The 17,701-nt window shown below is 37.8% G+C and overlaps 1 protein-coding gene across 1 annotated transcript; it reads left to right on the top strand.

The window, feature by feature from the left end:
* Positions 1-9,203: 9,203 nt before the first annotated feature.
* On the top strand, positions 9,204-11,700 carry LOC109212346 (F-box/kelch-repeat protein At3g06240-like). The gene is made up of 2 exons (XM_019375978.1): positions 9,204-10,617; positions 11,561-11,700. Exon 1 carries the CDS (start codon positions 9,524-9,526, stop codon positions 10,598-10,600), a length of 1,077 nt encoding a protein of 358 aa, XP_019231523.1. The 5' UTR covers positions 9,204-9,523; the 3' UTR covers positions 10,601-10,617; positions 11,561-11,700.
* The last annotated feature ends 6,001 nt before the right edge of the window (positions 11,701-17,701 follow it).

The following is a 17,701-nucleotide window of genomic DNA, read 5'->3' as shown; positions in this document are numbered from 1 at the left end:
TAGATTACCTTCGTGAGTTGTCTTATTGATTGATAGTTTTTATCTAACTCCCGCAGCCGAGAGGAGCACGAGCAGCATCTTCGAGTCGTTCTTCAGACTCTGAGAGACAGTCAGTTGTACACAATTTTCGGAATATGAGTTTTGGTTGAGTTCAGTTGCATTCTTGGGCCATGTCGTATCAGCAGAAGGTATTCAGGTGGATCCGAAGAAGATAGAGGCAGTCAAGAACTGGCCTAGACCCACATCAGCTACAGAGATTCGAAGTTTCTTGGGTTTGGCGGGTTATTACCGCCGGTTCGTGAAAGGGTTTTCATCTATAGCAGCCCCGATGACCAGGTTGACCCAGAAGGGTGCCCAGTTTAGGTGGTCGGACAAGTGTGAAGCGAGCTTTCAGAAGCTCAAGACAGCTTTGACTACGGCGCTGGTGTTGGTTTTGCACACAGGTTCAGGGCCATTTACAGTATATTGTGACGCATCTCGTATTGGACTTGGTGCGATGTTGATGCAGAATGGCAAGGTTATTGCATATGCCTCGCGGCAGTTGAAGATTCATGAGAAGAATTATCCAGTTCTTGATTTGGAGCTAGCAGCCATTGTTCACGCACTGAAGATCTGGAGGCATTATTTATATGGCGTGTCATGTGAGGTGTTCACGGATCATAAGAGTTTGCAGTATTTGTTCAAGCAGAAGGAGCTCAATATGAGGCAGAGAAGGTGGTTGGAGCTACTGAAAGACTATGATATCACCATCTTGTATCACCCGGGGAAGGCCAATGTGGTGGCCGATGCTTTTAGTAGGAAGTCAGCCAGTATGGGCAGCCTTGCGTATATTCCGGTCGGTGAGAGGCCGCTTCTTTTGTATGTTCAGGCGTTAGCCAATCAATTCGTGAGGTTGGATGTTTCTGAGCCCAGCCGTGTTCTATCTTGTACAGTCACTCGGTCTTCACTATTTGAGCGTATCAGGGATCGGCAGTATGATGATCCTCATTTGCTAGTCCTTAGGGACGCAGCGCGGCACGATGGTGCCAAGCAGGTTACAGTTGGAGATGATGGAGTTTTGAGGATGCAGGGTCGAGTTTGTGTGCCTAATTTGGATGGACTTCGTGAGTTGATTCTAGAGGAGGACTATAGTTCGCGGTATTCTATTCATCCGGGCGCCGCTAAGATGTATCAGGATTTACGGTAGCACTATTGGTGGAGGAGGATGGAGAAGGACATTGTTGCGTATGTAGCTCGGTGTTTGAATTGTCAGCAGGTAAAGTACGAGCATCAGAGACCGGGTGGTTTGTTCCAGAAGATTGAGATTCCTGAGTGGAAGTGGGAGCGTATCACCATGGACTTCGTTGTTGGACTCCCACAGACTCAGAGGAAGTTCGATGCGGTATGGGTTATTATTGATAGGCTGACCAAGTCAGCACATTTTATTCCTGTGGTAGTCTCCTATTCTTCAGAGAGGTTAGCTGAGATCTATATCCGGAAGATTGTTCGTCTTCATGGTGTGCCTGTGTCTATTATTTCTGACCGAGGTACGCAGTTTGCCTCGCATTTATGGAGGGCAGTTCAGCATGAGTTTGGTACACAAGTCGAGTTGAGCATAACATTTCATCCTCAGACGGACGGACAGTCTGAGCGTACTATTCTGATTTTGGAGGATATGCTCCGAGCATGTGTTATTGACTTTAGAGGTTCGTGGGATCAATTCTTGCCATTAGCGGAGTTTTCCTACAACAACAGCTATCAGTCGAGCATCCAGATGGCTCCTTATGAGGCATTATATGGTAGACGGTGTCGATCGCCAGTTGGGTGGTTTGAGCCGGGGGAGGCTCGATTGTTAGGTACAGATTTGGTACAGGATGCCTCGGACAAGGTTAAGATCATTCAGGATAGGCTCCGTACAGCTCAGTCCAGGCAAAAGAGTTACGCCGACCGTAAGGTTCGTGATGTGGCATTCATGGTCGGAGAGCGAGTATTGCTTCGAGTGTCGCCCATGAAGGGCGTGATGAGATTTGGAAAGAGGGGCAAGCTAAGCCCTAGGTTCATATGGCCTTTTGAGATTCTTGATCGAGTGGGAGAGGTGGCTTACAGACTTGCGTTGCCGCCGAGTTTATCAGCTGTGCATCCAGTGTTTCATGTATCCATGCTTCGGAAGTATCACAGCGATCCATCCCACGTGTTAGACTTCAGCACTGTCCAGTTGGACGACTTGACCTATGAGGAGGAGCCGGTAGCTATTCTAGACCGGCAGGTTCGTCAGTTGAGATCAAAGAGTTATCCGTCAGTTCGTGTTCAGTGGAGAGGTCAGCCTGTTGAGGGAGCTACTTGGGAGTCCGAGTCCGATAAGCGGAGCCGATATCCCCATCTTTTCACCAACTCAGGTACTTTTTTATGTCCGTTCGAGGGCCAATGGTGAGGTGGAGAATGTGATGACCCAAAAGGCCATCTCTTGTTTTAGAAGTCAAATCTGTGTTCCGAGGCCTTATAAACTTCCTTTTGTCTCACCTCGATTTGCATGTGCAGTCCGGGCGCGTTTCCGGGAAGCTTTTATGTGAAATTTAAGAAAACTATTGAATTTGGCCTTTAAAATTGATTAAAGTTTACTTCGGTCAACATTTGTGGTAAACGGACCCGGACCCGTGATTTGACGGTCCCGTAGGGCCCGTAGTAAAATATGGGACTTGGGCGTATGCCCGGAATCGAATTCTGAGGTCCCTAGTCCGAGAAAAGAATTTTTAAAGAAAATTGTTTGCTGGAAAATATACGGATTTTTGGAAATGAAATGGTGTAAAAAATTGATGGTATCGGGCCCGTATTTTGGTTCCGGAGCCCATGCTTAATATAATATTTATGTCATATCAGTGAAATTTGGTAAGAATCGGAGTTGATTTGGTATAAATCGAACCCTTGGTTGAGAAAATAGAAATTTGAACTATCTTGTGAAATTCATGAGTTTTGGTGTTAAATTCGTTGTTTGAAATGTTATTTTGGCGATTTGAATCGCACGAACAAGTCCGTATGATGTTTTTAGACTTGTGTGCATGTTTGGTTTGGAGCCCCGAGGGCTCGAGTGAGTTTTGGAGAGGCCACGGAGTGATTAGAACTTAGGAAACTCAGTTGTGCATCTGGTATTTTTGCACAGGCCTCTGATCTCGCAATTGCGAGATCAGGCTTCGCATTTGAGAATTGAGCAGGCCTGGGAAATGTGACAATTCTGTCGCAAATGCGAACCAGGCCTGGGCAGGCCATCCTCGCAAATGGGACACTCTGACCGGAAATGCTAAGGTCACAGTAGTCGCGAATGCGACGTATTTGTCGCAAATGCGAAGGGAGCAGAAATTTATAGGGTTCGCAATTGCGAACCCCTGATCACAATTGCGATAATTGTACCTGTTAAGTGAGATTTCAGACGGGATTTTTCATCATTTTCCACTTCTCTCAAACCCTAAACATACTTAGGCGATTTTTCAAAGGCTCAAACTTCTTCAAATCATAGGTAAGTGATTTCTAACTCCTCTTCTTCAATCTAATTCATCTTTTTACGTGATTTCATTTCAAAATCTAGAGTTTTTCATGGGGAAATTGGGTGTTCTTGAGTGGAATTTGGGAATTTTGAAATTTGGGGAATTAGACCTCAAATTTAGGTCGGATTCCAAAACCAATTGCATATCCGGGCTCGGGGGTGAATGGGTAATCGGGTTTTGGTCCGAACATCGAATTTTGACTAAGCGGGCCCGGGGTCGGGTTTTGACTTTTTAGGAAAAACATTGGGAAATTCATATTCATGCATTAGAATTGGTTTAATTAGCATTTATTGATGTTATTAAATTAATTATGGCTAGATACGAGTGTATTGGTGGTGGAATCGAGAGGTAAAGCGGCGGTTGAGTGTTGAATTGTCCGTTGGCTTGAGGTAAGTATTTGGTCTAACCTTGACTTGAGGGAATAGGAATCCCCGACGTATGTGCTAAGTGAAATTTCATGTGCGTGGCGTATAGGTGTGGTGACGAGTACCTATGCGCCTCCAAATTTTCATTCTTTTAGTTTGTTCCCTTCCCCGTTTCCTGTTAACTATTTCTTGTCTTATTTGCTACCTGCTTAAACTGTTTCCATGCCTTAATTGCTATTTGATCATAAATGTTTGCATGCTTTAATTGCTACTTGATCATAAATGTTTCCATGCCTTAATTGCTACTTGATCACTAATGTTCCATGTCCAATTGCTTCTTGTTAACTGTTGTTCTCTTTATTGAATTATTTAATTGTTTCATGTTAATTGTTGATATTCTCGTTGAGGTATTATTGGTTTCGTAGCTTTATTTTATTACTCCGTTGGCTTATATGGATTCATTGGTGCCTTATGGTGCACGTTGGTTGGTCTCGCTGATTTGTTTTCATGAGTGAAGTTTCATAATCGCAGTGATATTCTATTGTGTAGTTGAAGCATAAGAATTGTGAAAATTGAGTTAACTTGTGAAACACCTTGTATTCATTCTTTGTGATTGGTGTTGATATATACATATGTTGGGATCGGGTTGCGCGCCGCAACATGAGGAATAAGGGAGAATTGTGATTGTCTGGTGAGATCGGGTTGCACGCCGCAACAAGGAGTAATAAGGGTGGACAAGTGGGATCGGGATGCACGCCGCAACAGAAGGAATAAGGGTGATATGTGTTGAGGAGTAATAAGGGAGGACAGGTGGGATATGGTTGCGCGCCGCAACAAGGAGGAATAAGGGAGAATATAGATATTGTTATTGTTGGAATATCGATATTGTTATTGTTTATATGGTGGGATCGGAATGCACGCCGCATCAGTTATGGTTTTGGCATTTATTTCTGTTGAAGTCTATTACTGAGATATTGAAAACCCCCTAAGGATCGGTTATAGCTGGATACTAGTAGAATGGTTGAGTCCTGTGTTTCTGTAATGCAAGTCCCGGTTATTTTTTATTCTATACCTCTGTTCTGTTATTATAGACTGCTGCAGGTTATATATATATTGTTATGCCCCGCCGTAGCCTCGTCACTACTTCGTCGAGGTTAGGCTCGGCACTTACCAGTACATGGGGTCGGTTGTACAAATACTACACTCTGCACTTCTTGTGCAGATTACGGAGCTAGTGGCGGACCGTAGTTCGAGGTTGCTACCTTCAGTCCAGTGGAGACCCGAGGTAGTCCTGCAGGCGTCCGCAGGCCTTGGCGTCCCCTTCTATCCTGTTTTCCTTTTCTGTTTTATCTATTTCCGAAGCAGATGGGTGTATTTGTTTGTTTAGAGTATTATGTGTAGTATTCGTAGATGGTCCGTGAAATTGTGACACCAGTTCTGGGTGGAGTTTTATTATGGTTTCGCAGTTGTATTAAGATAACTTGTTAAATTCTGTTCTTTCATTTTATTCCGCTGATTTACTTAGGATAACTTGTAAATTGTTAAAAGATAAAAGGAAAAGACGAAATAATTTATAACGTTGGCTAGCTTAAAGAGTATAATGTTAGGCGCCATCACGGTTCCGACGATGGGAAATTCGGGTCGTGACATGCTTGCTGTAAAGGTTGGAAAACGGTATTTTTGGTTTGAAATTAACAATAACACGTGTAACCTTATAATTGAAATGTATGTAGATTGTAAGTGATATTATTAAAATGATCATTGAACTTACAATTTGAAACACTTTCATAGCATTTTAGCTGATTGTCATGTCTACTTGACTTTTTCGTCTTTTTGGCCAAATTTATTTTCAAAAATTATTTTAGTTCTCTTTTAAAAAAATGTCACAAATTAGTTTATTATTTATAAAACTAACTCATATTACATTGTGTTTGATGTTATTATAAAAATAACATAGAAAATTTAAAAGAAATATGTCTGATTATCCATCTGTTTGATATATATCAGGCATTGAATTCTCAAAATAATTCAAATCCTAGCAATTAGATGTTCAATACGGATGAGCTTGCCTTTATTAATCTTGTAATTGGATGTTCAATTTGAGCATTAAAAGGGTTTTATTTTTTCTATTTTCTTTTCATTTTTTTTTTTTGTTTTTTGTGGTGGTTCTCAAGTTAACTGATTAAATGATGGCGACCCTAACATAAAATTATAGTATTTGAAAGTAATGGCACCCTACTGCACAATAATTTATGCTGTTTTTTTCCCCATGCAGCTTGATTCTGTATTTGACCCTTTCCTGGAAGCAAAACGGATGCTCTAAAGTTGAAGTTTTTGTCTTTGTTTCTTGTACTGTTTCTTGTACATTCATCAAAGGAATTACATGGATATATCTAGCAATATTTGGCGGATAGTCTTGAAATATAATGTTTAAGTAGCTACATATTATTTCCCGTTAAAATTTGTTAGAATGATCAATGAAAATCTGACGATTACATATAGTGCAAAGCTAAATCCAGAAAATCTATCTTCTTCAGTTACCGCAAAGCATGAAACTAGCAAGTTCCAATCTCATATTCTATTTGTAAAGGCTTATCTCAAACACTAACTACAGTGAAGAGCAAGAACTGTGGTATTGAAGAAGAAGAAGAAGAAGAAGAGGAGAAGGGGAGGAGAAAGGGAAGCTGAAATTTTTTAAAAAGTGGGTACGAATACAAACGGAAAGACAAAACGGCTACAGGTTAAAAGGGGCGCCCACCCGTACAATTTTTACAAAACGGATGGCAACGAAAAGTTTTCCTATATGCTACTCTATAATAAGTGTATTGAGTATGAATAGGAAAATTATAAAAACATATCCAGCATAACCTTTTGGTATATGCTGGTGTGATATAGTATATAATCTCTTTCAGATATTAAAACAAAGAAAGGCTGACATTAATTTGACTTAATAATTGCACTTATAACCGCAGCCTTTTTTGTTTTCTTCTATGGGAAATTAAAAAAAAAAAAAAAAGACATTCTAAGGCTAAGAAGAATATGCTAAGACGTTCTAAGGCTAAGAAGAATATTTAATTAGTAAAATATGAATATTTTTTGAGATTTAAATTTAATTTTTTTCCATCTTTTAAATGTAACATTAAAAAAGGAAAAAATAATAATTTTTGCCTGTAACAACCAAAAAATATTTAAACATCAAATGTTATTATCGGTGTATAACAACCAATCACTATAAAAGTCCAAAAATATCGAAACAAATGAAGCTATTATAGAGAGGTTTGAAAATATTATTTATTACTATTATTAAATTATATATATAAAAAATGTATTTTTACTTCTACTCTTATTTTATTTTGGCACAATGATAATATGAGTTGAGTTTAAAGAAAAAAAAGAGTAAGGATTCATACCGCCCAAGCCAACTTTATTTGTGGGCTAAGGTGTAGTAGTTGTACCCTTGCCTCATCTCCTCTCCACTTAGATGTTCTGATATAACGACCCTCTCAGCTTGGGGTGTTCATTATTCAGTTTGGATCGGTTTTTCCCTAAAAAGAAACCAAACCAAGTAAGTCTGTTTTTTAAATATTAAAATCAAACCAAACCAATTAAGTCAATTTTTTTCTGGATTCGATTTATGTCGGTTTTTGTCGGTTTTTCGGTTTTTCGGTTATTTGTCGTTTTTTCTTAAATATAAGACATACACGACCAAACACATATTCCGGCAACCACATTTTCAACGCAACACTGTCAAATCAATAGCCCTTTGAAAAATCTATTATTTACTAAAATATATTGATGATGATTGAATCAAATAGTGATGAATAATTTAAGGACTCAAATAAAAATATATTTTTTTTAACATGAAATTGATTCTTACACTTCACAAAAGAAAACTACTAATCAAACTCGAATATAAAGGTAAAGAATTCTCCTAAAAGTGCAAACGATTAACATCCACCATAAAAATTTTGAAACTTTGTATAAAAATATACATATATATAGGTGTAATCATAAATTTGAAATAGCTACTCCTATAGGCGGTTTGGTTCGGTTTTTTTGGTTATTTTTTGATTAAAACCAAAATCAAACCAAACCAAATTTGATCGATTTTTAAAATTCAAAATCAAAACCAAACCAAACAAAAAAGTATCGATTTTTTTGGTCGGTTTGGTTTGGTTTTCAGTTTGGTTCAATTTTTCAGGTTTTTATGAACAACCCTACTCTCAGCTATCAAAACACAATCCTTTAGACACTATTGTCCCTGTCCATTGTTCAGATTCTCTTATCCTATAGTTGATATATATTTTGGTCTAAAATTGTTTATTGATTATATATATGCTTGATTTTGTAATTTTGTTGTATTCTGGTGAAGAAACGACTTACCTTTTGCAGGAGAATATTGTCCCACTGTTGCCGTCTCTCTTGATTGTCATTGTTCTTCGTCAATTAAAAAGATTAAAATAGGTGGAGTGTTTAAGATGGCTAAAAAGGGAAAGTTAACTTTTAAGCCACATACAGTATATTTAGATCATTTCTCATAGTTCAAGCATAATTAATTTGACCTTTTTCCGTTATTAAATTTTAGATTCGTGTTAGCAAACCATGCTATTGTCACCTCTGTTAGTCAATAACGATAAATATACCCGCAACAACAAGAATTCGATAGACCAACCATTAACAAAGTGATCTTTTTGCATAGTATAAGGTAAATTTAACCTTTTTCCCTATGAAAAATAAATCTTACCAAGCTAATGTAGTAGTATTTGGTTTATAGTATTAAATAATATACTCTTATTACGTTATGCAAAAATCTATATATACTTTATGCGGAATAGAAAAGTGGAATAAGAAACGTTCATGAGCCATAATAATTTCTACATATAACATGTCATTGTAGACATAAATAAATTTTTTGGAAGAAAAATTTAAAATATGTGAGTGAAAACATGATTAACTTGCAATACTCCTCAAACAAAAAAAATTTAGTTTAAAAATAATTCAAATACTGATATTCAGAATTAACGAACACAAAAAGATTTGTTTAGGTGAAAAAGTGATTTCCAGTAAAATAATTTAACTTTTTGGAGTAAATTTTTTTATCTAAATACAACTTCAACTTTCAAATATCTAGCTGTTAAAGTGAAAGATCAAGTAGCCAATCCAATTGCACTACTAAACCAAATACTCTTCATTTTCTCCCCACACATACACACACACACACAAAAAAACAAAAAAAAAAAAAAAAAAAAAAAAAACACCCCCCCCCCCCCACGCTAAAATTCTTTCATTTTTACCAAAAAATTGTCGTGCCTGTACAGATTCGAGAAAAAACCCTAGTCAGGCAAATACGCTCGCTCTTAAGACAGCTCTCCGTTCCAACAATGGCGATGAGCACTAGTGCTGAAAAAAATTCCAGACAAACGCTAAAATTTCTTATTTTCATTTTCTCCAAAAGTTGTCGAGAAAAAGCCAAACCTAGCACCATAGGAACAAAAAGCAGTAGCAACTAAGCTCGGCTTCACCCTTGTAGCGCCGCCACTGTTCCACCCTTTGACCGCCATTGGAAAGAACCAATAACACCACCTTCTCACCTCTATCGGATCTCCTCAAATACCACAGTCCAATTCCAAATCACCAACCATGGGGATGAGCAATGCTGAAAAACTACCCCAAGAAATCATATTCGACATACTTACCCGGCTTCCGGCTAAGTTACTCGGCCAATTCAGGTGCGTATCAAAGCAGTGGTGCTCTCTTCTCTCATACCCGCATTTCGTCAAAGCTCACCTCAATTTTCACAAACATGATCAAGAAGTAAAACTCATTTGTATCCCTACTTCTCTGGCTCTTCACGTTAACACTTTTAACCACGACCCCCAAAATGGAATCGATGCCATTTCTAGGAGACTTAACTTTGAGGGGCTCTCAGACAACTGGGAAAGAGTTGTTGGCTCATGTAATGGCCTGGTCTTGGTACTGAATGAGGAAGATATTTTATTTTTAATCAACCCCACTACTTTAGAGTATTGTAGAATTCCAAACTCTCCTCTGGCTCTTCCTAAGTCTGGTACCTCTAGCACGTATAGTCTAGGCTATGATTCTGCTAGTGATGATTATAAGGTGGTTACTCTTTCTTATTATAAGGATGATATTTCCTGTACTTTTGTGGATGTCTTCTCTATGAGAATGGGTTTATGGAGGCGACTTGAGAGCTTATGTAATGGTGGTGCAATTCCTATTCACGGTTTTCCGGTTTTGGTAAATGGGGCTTTCCATTGGTTGGCTGGCAAATCTTTTGCATCTGCAATTGTTGCTTTTGATTTAAGCGATGAGAAATTCTTCGAGGTGCCAGTACCTACCACTACTGATGGCAAATGTCCTTGGTTTTACGATTTGGTGGGTCTTGGAGGGTGTCTTCGTATCTTGGCTAAAAAACACAAAATTGATGCTTGGATTATGAAAGAATATGGAGTTGCGGAGTCTTGGACCAAATTCAGTGTTACAAGCCAAGTTTCAGGTTTCACCCCTTTGCGTTTGATGAATGATGATGATATTGTATTGGATGTGGCTGCAGAAGAGAAGTTGATTGTCTACAATAAGAAAGAGGAACAGTGGAGAGATTTGAATGTTGATGGAATAATAGCTACGTTTGCAAGAACTAGAACTTTCATGGAGACTCTTGTCTCTCCTACGTTTGGCCTTGATGCAATATTTTGAGATGATGTTGTACTCAGGTAATACATCAGATTTTCATGATTTCTTATTCATTTTTATTTTCTATTTTTTTTAATTAGGTCCTCATATTTGGTTCAATAATCCTACAATTGTATGACTTGTAATTTAATCGTACTTGGAGTTTTGTGATGGTAATTCTTCAGTCCTAAAGAAGATATACTGTATTACTTGAAGGAAAACACTTGGATTTGTCGCTTGCATTAATCCAGCATCATATAATGCTGGTGCTTTAAGAGAAAAATAGTTACATTTTGGGCATACATTGTCTTGTAAAGAATAGTTTCCAGTCCTTTTGATTTTTTTTTGAATCATGAGTAACCTCCCAATGAACTAATGTAGATTGTGGCCGCTTTTGTGCATACTGTTTTTAGGAAATCTGATGGTAGAAGTCTTATCTAGCCGTTCTAAATATTAAAAAACTTTATGTTACTCCCTGCTTGATTATGTAATTCTCAGAATCTATGATTACAAAGACTAAAGGTCAATACTGGCTAGAACTATATCTTAAGAAGCAGATACCTCCTAGTTAATAGTTCAACATATTTTCTATCTAATACTATAAGATAACTAAATCTCGAAGAAGCTCTTTTGACAAACGCTTGATGCATAAATATGTTGTTATTTTCTGGTTCATTTATTTGCTATGATAGGATGGTTTGTCACTGATTGTCTTGTTTTTCCTGTAAATTGTTCAAAAGCCACTCTATTATATTTGCATAGCAAAGCTGTGGTTGCAACTCTGATAAATAACAGTTTCAGCAGTATTATAAAGGCTATACCTTTCGCCAAATCCGTTGCTTTTATTGTTGCTGGTTTTCATATTTGTTCTTTTGAAGTTGCAACATGTAGTCTAGTAGTCTACAGGCGTTCAGGGTACAGGTTAGCATATGCATTTATCTGTCCACATAATACCATTTGACACTTGTTCTATACCGTGCACAGGGATATGTCTGCGTCTATGGAATTGATTGTTAGAGAACTGTGGACAGAGTCACTGAGGCCTGGATCTCAACAATATATTTTGTTTCCAAGAGTATTACTCTTTAATTATGATGTTATAAAATGGATACTCTTTCAAGAAAGATCACTATCATAGAAGGAGAATGTTTAAAGTAGACTTGCATTTGTGGTTTGTATACTATGTAGTATACAAAGGACAGCACTATAGCACCGTTAGGAGAAACTGGTTCCGATAGTTGATTGTTCACATCTCAATTGAGTTGATCCTTTGAATTGTTGTAAACAAATTTTTAGCTTTGCAATGTTTTAGCATGTCAGAGACAATTGTGCTTAGTTCTCTTATCGTATTTTTGGCTGGAACAATTGAGACATATTCCTTATTTCATAGATAATAGACATTACAGCCTGTTACTGTGATTAATTGGTGAAAGTATGTTAGTCCAACATGCTATGCTTATAGATAGAGAATCTTCAATCCTAGTTAGACAAAATAGTGAGCTTCCTTCTCCTCTGAGCCATAAACAGCCTCGCAATTGATCCTGCCCAAACCTTTTTCAAGATCCAAGCTTTCTACACAGGTTGCCAATGGAGAATGAAATCGAAATCAAGACAGCCATCACCTATGATAGCATGTTGGTTCTTGCAATGGCTTTGGTTTTGGTGGTGAATGACCAAGATTTTACATTAGAACTCAAGCAAATTCCTTCCACTCTGGGGATTGACCAACTTGCTAGTTTTACTATTTCATGAGGAAAAAAGGATATGATCCTATTACTGATGATTGCAAGATTTTAATGCTTTCCTGCTATTATATAACACAGATAACGAACATGAAGCGAGTATCACATATGCTTCCATTGATCCTACTCTTCGAAAATGGATTCTTGGAGTTGGCTTGAGGGTTCTTGACATGATCATGTTGGTATCTGAAGAGCAGAAGCATAGAACACACCTCGAGAGCTTCAATGGCAGCTCAGGGATAATGGAGAAACTAAGCGACAAGCCTGAGAGAAATGAACAAAAAATAGTGTGTTGTATTGATATTCTCCTGTAAAGCAACAAGTGTTCTAGGCACTGAAACTAACTATACCCATTGCATGTAAAAGGTCTCAAGAGAGCTAAATTGTCTTGACATAGGACGACAGGAAAACCAAAAGATAACTAGGCAGAATACATAGTTTACCCCCGGAACTATGGACCAAATCCCTGTGATACACCTTTTGGGAACAAAAATCACCTTACACACTCAACCTTTCCAGAGTGTATCTAATACACACTACTTTTACACTCGTGATTTACACGCATAAGAGGCGAGTGAAGAGTTAAAATGTTGTATCTAAAGCGTCATCTGGAAACTATTTGTGCAGATTTTTCATTTTTCATTTTTTTATTTTCTAAAAAGATTTCGTCAATTCTTTTCCAGGTTCTTCCATCACAACACCACAAACTCCCCACCAGATTTTTCCCCCAAGATCTAAAGGGGAACGAGAAAATACAAAGAACCAGAGTTTCCATATTTGAACACCAATATATTTTGGTTATGACTCGCGATTCAAATCTCCAAATTGACAATTGTTTTTGAGATTGGGTGTTTTTCAGATTTAGATTTTGATTAGCTTCTTGAAATAATAAGGAAGGTGATGTAATCCCAGAATGACTGCTCTTTTTCCAGTTTTGATAAACTAGATATAGATTAATACCAATCGGTTCTTTCTCTCTAACAACTTTGATATGCATTCCTGAAGTCTTATTTATATATGGCGATGACGAAGACCTTGTCTATGATCTCATGAACTGGAAGAGACACCACCAGTTTTCAAAATTATAGCACAGACAAATCTGAGTTTTATAATTAAATGGGTGGAATGTTGAACGGGGCAAAAAAATAGAAAGTAATAGTGAATTTAAACTGTTGGGGTGTTGAAATTGGCAAAGAAAATGAAAATTAGCGGGGAATCTATGCGGTTGGGGTGGTGGGTCTTAAATGTGGTAGGATGAGGTACTGGTATTTTTTTTTCCTTTGCATCGGTGTTTCGGTTTGGAGAGTTGGCAGCCATGGTGGTATAGCTTGGGGAAGACGAAGAAGATGGAAGATTATTTTGGCAATTAGTAAATAATTATAATTTCAAGTATTTTTTATTTTTTATAAAAGGTTTAACCACACGTGTCACATTATTATTAGTGTGTGACTACACTTGCTGAGAAAAAAGTGGTCAAACACTAAAGAGGTGTGTATTAGACACACTCGAGAAAGGTTGAATGTGTAAGGTAAATTTCGTTCTGAGAAGGTGTGTCACGGGGATTTGGTCCATAGTTCCGGGGATAAACTATGTATTCTGCCAATTAATAACTACTCCATTGGACCGAGATCTACTTGGGATTTTTTGTTCTCAGTCATTTGACATATCTCCAGAACTAAATGGAACTAATGTAATATCACTTTTTTAAAATAATAAATTCCATCTATTTGTGAAAGATTTTTTTACAAAATATTTGTGAAGGTCACTTGAGATGGTTTGGTCACATCTTACATCGTCTTACAAAAGCAACGGTCCGTAGGTGTAAAATTATGATAAATGAAGGTGTATTGGGAAAAAACTGAATTTAAATATTGAAGATGACGTGTCATGACACGTGGACCGGTCAAATAATCAAAGCGTGGTAATCAGTTAGAAGGCACGAGCAACAACAGATGCGGGAGAAAAAAATACTTAAAGGCACGAGCTATTATTCAAATGAAATGAGACTCGTACCTGTTCGAGTCATTTAAAGCTCGAAGATCAGAAGGAATTGAAGACATGAATTTGATAGCGTAAAAGAGTCCAAATTCAGCATTAAATGCCAAATACGTTAGAGAATTTGTATTTAATAGGAATGATTGAATAACGTTTCTTTTAATGTCATTTATTGCTCGTAATTGCCTCATTAAGACAAAGGCATTACACTTTCTCTTAGAATTAACTATAAAAGGAGAAGGTCTCAACATCTGTAGAACACGAAATATCATTGCGATTATACTGAAATATATACTTATTCATTGCTTTATTGTTCTCAAAGTCTCTCATTTCTTGATTATCAGTAACCCGATTTCTCTCTTAAATTTTAGCTTTAACCAAATATTCAGTTTTTTGGTTAAACAAATTGGTTCCGTTGCCGGAAATCTGATAATCTATTCTTTTTAAGTTACATTTTATCTGTTGTTATCATCATGTCAAACAACAACAACAAAAATAACAGTGAAAATACCTTGGGAAACCATGAAAATCAAATCCATCAAAATCAAGGTGATTTACAAAACATTAACGTGGTTCCTTCCCCTCAAAATTCACCACGTCAATCTCGTGAAGGCACTCCTACTCCTGAATCTCGTGCTGTTGAACAAGAGCAATCTGAATATTTTGAAGGAGCAGAGGACGCTTTACAAAAAGTAATTGATGCACGGGTTAGCAAAGCTCTTCAAGCTCTAGTTAGTCGATCACCTGTTGCACCACCCACACCTACGCCTAATAACAATACATTGGAGAATCCTCGTTCTGGCCTTGTTAATTCTGGAAATGGAGGAACCCCCAGTGAACCACAGGAAGGAGAACCAGGTAATTCAAATAATTCTCATTTGCAAAATTTAGTACTAACTTTGCAGAAACAGCTTAAGGAACAAAAATGAGGACGTCGAGCAAATCCCTGGAATTCCCCCCTGTAATCAAAGGAGTGGATGTGGAGTAATAACTCGCCACAACCTTGGAAAACCAAGTAGCTGCTCCTCTTTNAGTTTCATCATGAAGAAAGGAGCAATTCCAGGAGGTCAGAAACCGAAAAAAGATCAGGTAAAAACAGATACGATCCATATATGGGACCTGCAGGAAAAGACTCACGGTCAAAGGAGGATAATCAACGATATGATCAAAAATCGAGGAACAGGGAATCTGGTTCTTCATCAAGGTTCAGAAATGACCGAAACAGACAAGAGTCACGAGATGATGACAGAGGTTTTAAAGCGAGATTCGGTGGATATAATTTCAATGTCACTACCTCCGAGCTCGTAGCTGTTTTGAGGAGCATGGGAGACAAGGTACGGTGGCCAAAAGAGATGCGGTCAAATCCAAATAGGCGCAATCCAGATCATTGGTGCGAATTCCACAATGATCACGGGCATAAGACTTCAGAATGTAGATTCTTACAAAGTGAAGTGGATCATCTATTGAAACAAGGGTATCTCACCGAGTTATTTAGTGAGAAAGGTAAGCAAGCCTATATGAAAAATAGGCAAGAGCCACCAAAACCACCTTCGCCCAAGAGAACTGTCAACGTTATAAGTGGAGGTGAAGAGATCAATGATGTATCATATAAAAAGGTTTCAAAAGTGACAATTACTCACGGGAAGAGGCGTCGACATGTACTGGAAGAGGAGAATGTTATATTTAACAACGCAGACGCCGAGGGACTCATAACTCCGCATAACGACACACTGGTAATATCTTTACTTGTACATAATACTAACGTGAAACGAGTTTTGGTTGATCCAGGTAGTTCTGTAAATATTATTTTAATACGGGTATTGCGCGAGATGCAAGCGGAGGATAAGTTAATCCCAAAGGCGCATACTTTGTCGGGATTTGATAACTCTAGTGTTGTAACAAAAGGGGAGGCCATACTTACCACATTCGCAGAAGGCGTCGTTAAAGATACCAAATTTCAAGTGGTAGATATGGAAATGGCTTACAATATGATTCTTGGGAGGCCATGGATTCATGACATAGAAGCTATTCCTTCAACTTTACATCAAGTTATTAAATTCCCACCTCCATGGGGAATATGCCAAATCAGAGGCGATCAACAAGCATTTCCATTGCAGATTCAACTGTTAAAGGTGAAGACAAATAGCAATTACAGAATTTAAGTGAGGGTAACACGGAAACAACCTCACCTGAGCAAAAGCAAACAGATCTGGATTCAAGGCCTGATACCATTCAAGAACCGGAGGAGAATGAGAACATCAAAACAACGATAGAAGAGCTATAGGCCGTGGTGTTATTTATACATTGGCCCGAGAGAAAAGTGTACATAGGCGCTAATCTTAGCCCGGAGGTAAAACGTAAATTGATTGAATTTTTAAAAGCTAACGCGGACTGTTTTGCTTGGTCCCATTCTGACATGACAGGGATACCACCGGAAGTCATGACTCATAAGTTGAATGAAGATCCATCATATCCTCCCGTCAAGCAAAAGAAAAGAAAGCAAGGAACTTTCAAAAATAAGGTGATTCAAGAGGAAGTTCAAAAGTTACTAAAAATTGGTTCAATTCGTGAGGTAAAATATCCTAACTGGTTAGCTAATACTATTGTGGTTCCTAAGAAGAACGGTAAGTGGCGAGTCTGTGTAGATTACACAGACCTTAATAAAGCCTGTCCAAAAGATTCCTTTCCTTTACCACACATAGACCAGTTAATTGATGCTACTGCAGGCCATGAGCTATTAAGTTTTTTAGATGCATATTCAGGCTATAATCAAATCAAGATGGATCCAGGTGATGAAGAAAAAACTTCTTTTATAACAGACAGGGGGGACTTACTGTTACAAGGTAATGCCCTTCGGTCTTAAGAATGCAGGTGCAACGTATCAAAGGTTGGTCACTCAAATGTTTCAAGAATATTTAGGTAAAACCATGGAAGTATATATAGATGATATGCTAGTTAAAACTCAACATTCAGAAGATCATATATCGCACCTATCTGATACGTTTAAAATTTTACGAAAATATAATATGAAGTTGAATCCAGAAAAATATGCATTTGGTGTGGCATCAGGAAAATTTTTAGGTTTTCTTGTTTCTAACCGTGGTATTGAGGTAAATCCTTCACAGATCAAAGCAATAGAGGAAATCCCTGATGTACTTACGAGTAAAAAAGAAGTTCAAAGACTAACTGGGAGAATTGCAGCTCTGGGTAGATTCATTTCCAAGTCTTCAGAAAAATGCTTCAAATTTTTCTCAGCTTTAAAGAAACAGGTTCATTTTGAATGGAATGAAGATTGTCAGCAAGCACTTAAGCATCTAAAAGTATATTTGTCAAATCCACCGTTGTTGGCGAAACCAAAGGTAGGAGAGAAGTTACTCATCTATCTTGC

The sequence above is a fragment of the Nicotiana attenuata genome, unplaced genomic scaffold (genome assembly GCF_001879085.1).
Source record: "Nicotiana attenuata strain UT unplaced genomic scaffold, NIATTr2, whole genome shotgun sequence".
NCBI lineage: Eukaryota > Viridiplantae > Streptophyta > Magnoliopsida > Solanales > Solanaceae > Nicotiana > Nicotiana attenuata.
Note: the sequence above shows the minus strand (reverse complement) of the source record. Positions and strands in the feature narration are given on the sequence as shown.